General features: G+C 44.8%; 1 protein-coding gene across 1 annotated transcript; it reads left to right on the forward strand.

Annotated features, from left to right (window-relative positions):
• Nucleotides 1-557: 557 nt before the first annotated feature.
• On the forward strand, nt 558-3,854 carry S100P (S100 calcium binding protein P). The gene is made up of 2 exons (XM_063923671.1): nt 558-770; nt 3,644-3,854. The coding sequence occupies exons 1-2, from the start codon at nt 633-635 to the stop codon at nt 3,791-3,793; spliced, it is 288 nt and encodes a 95-aa protein (XP_063779741.1). The 5' UTR covers nt 558-632; the 3' UTR covers nt 3,794-3,854.
• The last annotated feature ends 709 nt before the right edge of the window (nt 3,855-4,563 follow it).

Genomic DNA, 4,563 nt, shown 5'->3' on the forward strand with positions numbered 1-4,563 from the left:
TCCCTGTCGACCTTTTGAACCTGTTGACCTTTCCTTTCTGTTGACTGTCTATAAGGTCTAGGTGGGTTATTCAGAGATGGATGCAGATTTTGCATCTGCATCAAGATCTGCGTCCATTTACTCACTTGCTGGGGGCTGTCCAGCACAGGGCAAGGCCACCCAGCACGTGCGTGGCACCGCCTGATTATGCGTTCCCAATGTAATTGCAAACGCATGGATTTGAGGATGCATCTGAACGCAGCAGCTGCGTCCATCTCTGAGTAAGGCCCAAAGTTCACATTTTAAGAAAAACTGCTGTAAATATATTAAGGTGTGTCAGTCATATTCATTCACTGATATTCATTGTGTATGAACAAAGTCAACAATTTCTAATCAGACACTGAGTCAACCTTTACCAAACACAGATAAGGATTAATTTGTAAAACAGTGTATTTATTGCATTTGTTTGTATGAAAGTTACACCCAGTATTAGTTAGACCAGTATACTATTTGCTTATTGATAAAAATTTGCAGTTCAGCCGGAACGATGTGTCCCACAATTCCTATATAAGTAGAAGCTCAGTCTCTGGTAGTACTGCCTGCCTATAACCTCTGAACAAGCTAAGAAGACATTCCTGAGACTGCGTCCAAGCATGACGGAATTAGAGACAGCAATCGTAATGATCATAGACGTCTTTGACAAATATGCCAGTACTGAGGGCGACAAGAACAGTTTGACCAAAGGAGAACTAAAGACCTTATTTGAGAAAGAACTGCCCGGATTCATTGAGGTAAGATTCTGGCTCATTTTAAGAACATCAAAAGTTTCAGACATATTTTTTCCAGCTTTAATGCTTCTTAACATCCCACACTTACAGTACCAGAAGCCAGATAGCACCCTACGTTTCTCATGGCACTAGATACTACACTCTGTCCTGACGGGTGTAGTAGGGTGCCGGCGGGCGGGCTCCCGGCGGCCAGCATACCGGCACTGGAATCCCGACCGCTGGCATACCGACAGCTGGTCGAGCGCAAATTAGCCCCTTGCGGGCTTGCTGCGCTCGCCACACTGCAGGCACGGTGGCGCGCCATGCTATCTATTCTCCCTCCTGGGGGGTCGTGGACCCCCAAGAGGGAGAAAAGGTGTCCATTTGTTTTGTATGCAAGTTGGAAACCACACGGTAACGTTATTTCACAGATCTTTTGATTTTAATATTGAGTTATTGAGAGCACAGGGAATTCCCCAGGTCAGTCACAATGCTGAGGGATGAGAGACACTGGGCGGGATGTACTAAAGGGTAAATGCAATAAAATCCCAGTTTTCGGGGGTTTTATCGCATTTTTGTATGTACTAAGCCCCGTCCGCCGCGTTTTCGCCCCTGACGGTATCGCCATCTTTGGATGGTGATACCCTATAGAAGCCTATGGGCTTCTTAACGCCGTCCGCCGCAACTTGCGGCTCCCCGTGGTCCCCCGCCGCAGATGCCTCCCCCCTCCCGGCATACCTTCTTCCAGGAAGCCCTGGCCCCGTAAAAAACTAAACTCCTCCCCCCTTAGCAACACAGCCGGAGGTCCTTCCGGCTGCAGGGAGGAGGAGGAGGAGGTACCTGGGACAGCCTGCTCCTGCTTCCCAGCAGGTGAGCAGGTGGAGACCCCAGGGAGGTGACGGAGACCCCCCAAACACCACCTCACAGGTATCGTGGGGGGCCTCCGTCACTGCATTGCAATGTTAATCGCATATGTTAGTACATATGCAATTAACATCGCTGCGAGGGGCGACGATGTATGTTAATACATCCCGCCCACTGTGAGGTGACTGGTGTAGAGTGAGTTTAGTGGTATTTAACTCCTTTTTGTGTGTGCTTTTTAGCAAATGTTAAATATGTGGACTGTGGACAGATTTAGAGTTAAGGTGACACATCCAAGCTACAGTACACTTGCTGTATTACAATAAAGAAGCCCAGTATTTGTGTGCTACATGTAGGAATAGCCAGTATTATTCCTGAATGCAAAAAACAAATGCATGCACTCCTTACATGGCAAACCGGTTTGTCCAGGTGGAAGTTTGCATTATGGTTCCTTTATTTTACCCAGACGGGATGCAATGGTATTTGGAACAATTAAATATCTATAGAATTGACGTGACGCGGTGTTACCCAAGAGAAGTGCCTTATGGGGGAAAAATGTAAATTGATGCTTGAAACTGGTCATACAATAGTCAAGAAGTTCCCAAACATAGTCCTCAAGGCATCCTAACAGTCCAGGTTTTAAGAATATCCGTTCTTGGCCACAGGTAACTTAATTTGTACCTCAGTCAATTTGGTTTAATCATCTGTGCTGAGCAGTGGATATCTTTAAAACCTGTACTGCTAGGGTGCCTTGAGGACAACATTATGGAACCTCTGCAAAAGTCGATTCAGTAATTCTGGTCTGGAAGACACTTGTAATCTTCTCCTGCACTTTTCCCTTGCATAATAGTACAGTAGGTTGTTCTAAACTTCTAATGTGACCTGCTTTGCTCCATTTTTGTTTCACTCTCAGCAGTACTAAGCTGACGGTGAGGTATGCTGAGTGACCATTGGCGTTTCTATAATGGGTGCAGTGTGTGCGAGGCACACAGGCCCCCAGGTCCAGGGTGGCCCACCCCACACACACTGCACCCATTTGCTTAATACTTACCTCTCTGAAGTCCCCCGTCGAAGCCATCTCTTTTCGGCTGCGCAATAGAGTTTGAGCACTAGGGGAACAAACTATTGCGCCTGCTGAAAACTCCGGAAAGATGGCACGGCGGCCATTTTTCCGACGTTTCGCGCATGCGCATTAGCAAAATCTTTGGGAAAATGGCCGCCGCGCCATGTTTCCCGGAGGTTTGCGCATGCGCAATAGAGTCTGCCGCTGCCGCGGAGCAGGATGGCACCGCTGGGGGACTCTGGAGAGGTAAGTATTAAATTCTGTGCATCAGTCAGAGAGCAGGGGGCCCCTGAAGCAGAAGGCTGCACACGGGCCTCCTCCTCTCTTAAAACGCCCCTGTGAGTGACAGTCCTTTTTAACTTTCTTTACCCTGTACATTCAGCCCTTTTAATCCAGCCCCACATTGGTCAATTTGTCACCCTGGTAAATGATGTGCAGCAGGTTCAGTTTCCAGTCATGTGGGTGGACAAAGAGGTCAACAGTGGTCATCTGGCAAACACATCTTTTGGCATTCAGAAGGCAAGCGGTCAGGATCCCGGCTGTATGTATCACAGCAGTCAGAATACCAGTGCCGGAATACCGACTCTATTCTGAATGCCGATACTGGCCTCAAGAATGGGAATAACATTCTGGCGCCGGAATACCTATTGGGATCCTGGCATTGGTATTTCGAGTGCCGGGATCCCATATACTGGTAAATCATACTGCTCCCATTCAGAAGCAGAAATGTTTGGATTGAAATTGACTGGATCATTCTTGCTCATGCTGTTTGAGTTGCCAACATCTGACTACTTTCTTCATCAGGACAAAATGAAAATAATGAACATGTAACATGGTATAATTTCAGCAAATATTATTGTCCTGCTGAAGTTGACAATCTACTGTAATTGTTAGATGCTAATAACACCTATAAATTCATTTGAATGAATTGCTAATTCTCTGCATTCTAATAAAATGTCTTATTCTTTTGTAGAATGCGAAAGACAAAGACGCCTGTGACAAAATTCTAAAGGATCTGGATCATGATGGCGATTCTAAAATAGATTTTAATGAATTTATTGTCTTTGTGGCTACACTGACCTCTATTGGACATGAGAGATTTGCAGATGTGCCTAAAAAATGATTTTTAAAAAATTGTGGTGATCTGTTTTTAAATAATAAACCTCTGTAGTAAATCTGAAAAATGTTCCTAAGAACCTGTTTACAGCGCTCTATTGTACACAATAAGGTAAATATGAAAAAGCATGAGGACCGACTAAAAGAACAATAGACCAAATTAAATATGTGCTGATTTAGCTGGAAAATTATGAACTGGATGATGAAATATTCAACTACATTGCATATTGTACTGGGTGCGGGCTAGTTACACCCCTTCTAGATCCAACCAGACTGAATGGGGATTACTCCGTTGGTGGAAAAATGAATCAAACAAAAATACTTTTTGCCATTGTTTGAGATTATTGCTTGACCTATAAGTATAGCAGGAGACCACAGTCACTGAGATCTGGTCATTCAGAAATTGAAACTGACAAAGAGCATTGTTGTAATTTGGCCATTGTTATATGGTCACTTACAGAGGTCAGTGGTGGTGCCAAATGTGCCCCATACTGTATGTGGGAGGCTTCAACATTTAATATACATCTTCACTGTATTACTGACACAAATATAAGTCTAAACATATATCTCTCATATAAAATTAAATATGTGTCTTCCACAACTTTTAATACAAATGATTGGCTTTAGTTCAAATCTAGTCAATTTGACAACTCTAAACTGACTTGAGGAACAAAATTATACCCCTTTCAGACGTGAGGCGGTTCGCACCCGGTAGCCTGACACGGGAGCTCCCATGGTGCGACCCACCTCAGACGCCCCGCCGCAGCTGTCTGCAAC

The sequence above is a fragment of the Pseudophryne corroboree genome, chromosome 1, assembly GCF_028390025.1.
Source record: "Pseudophryne corroboree isolate aPseCor3 chromosome 1, aPseCor3.hap2, whole genome shotgun sequence".
Classification (NCBI taxonomy): domain Eukaryota; kingdom Metazoa; phylum Chordata; class Amphibia; order Anura; family Myobatrachidae; genus Pseudophryne; species Pseudophryne corroboree.

Bases quoted from the DNA above. Each gene is read 5' to 3' on its own strand.
- S100P (XM_063923671.1), top strand. From the start codon at position 633: ATGACGGAATTAGAGACAGCAATCGTAATGATCATAGACGTCTTTGAC. The intron at 771-3,643 runs GTAAGATTCTGG...ATTCTTTTGTAG, and splicing joins AACTGCCCGGATTCATTGAG to AATGCGAAAGACAAAGACGC.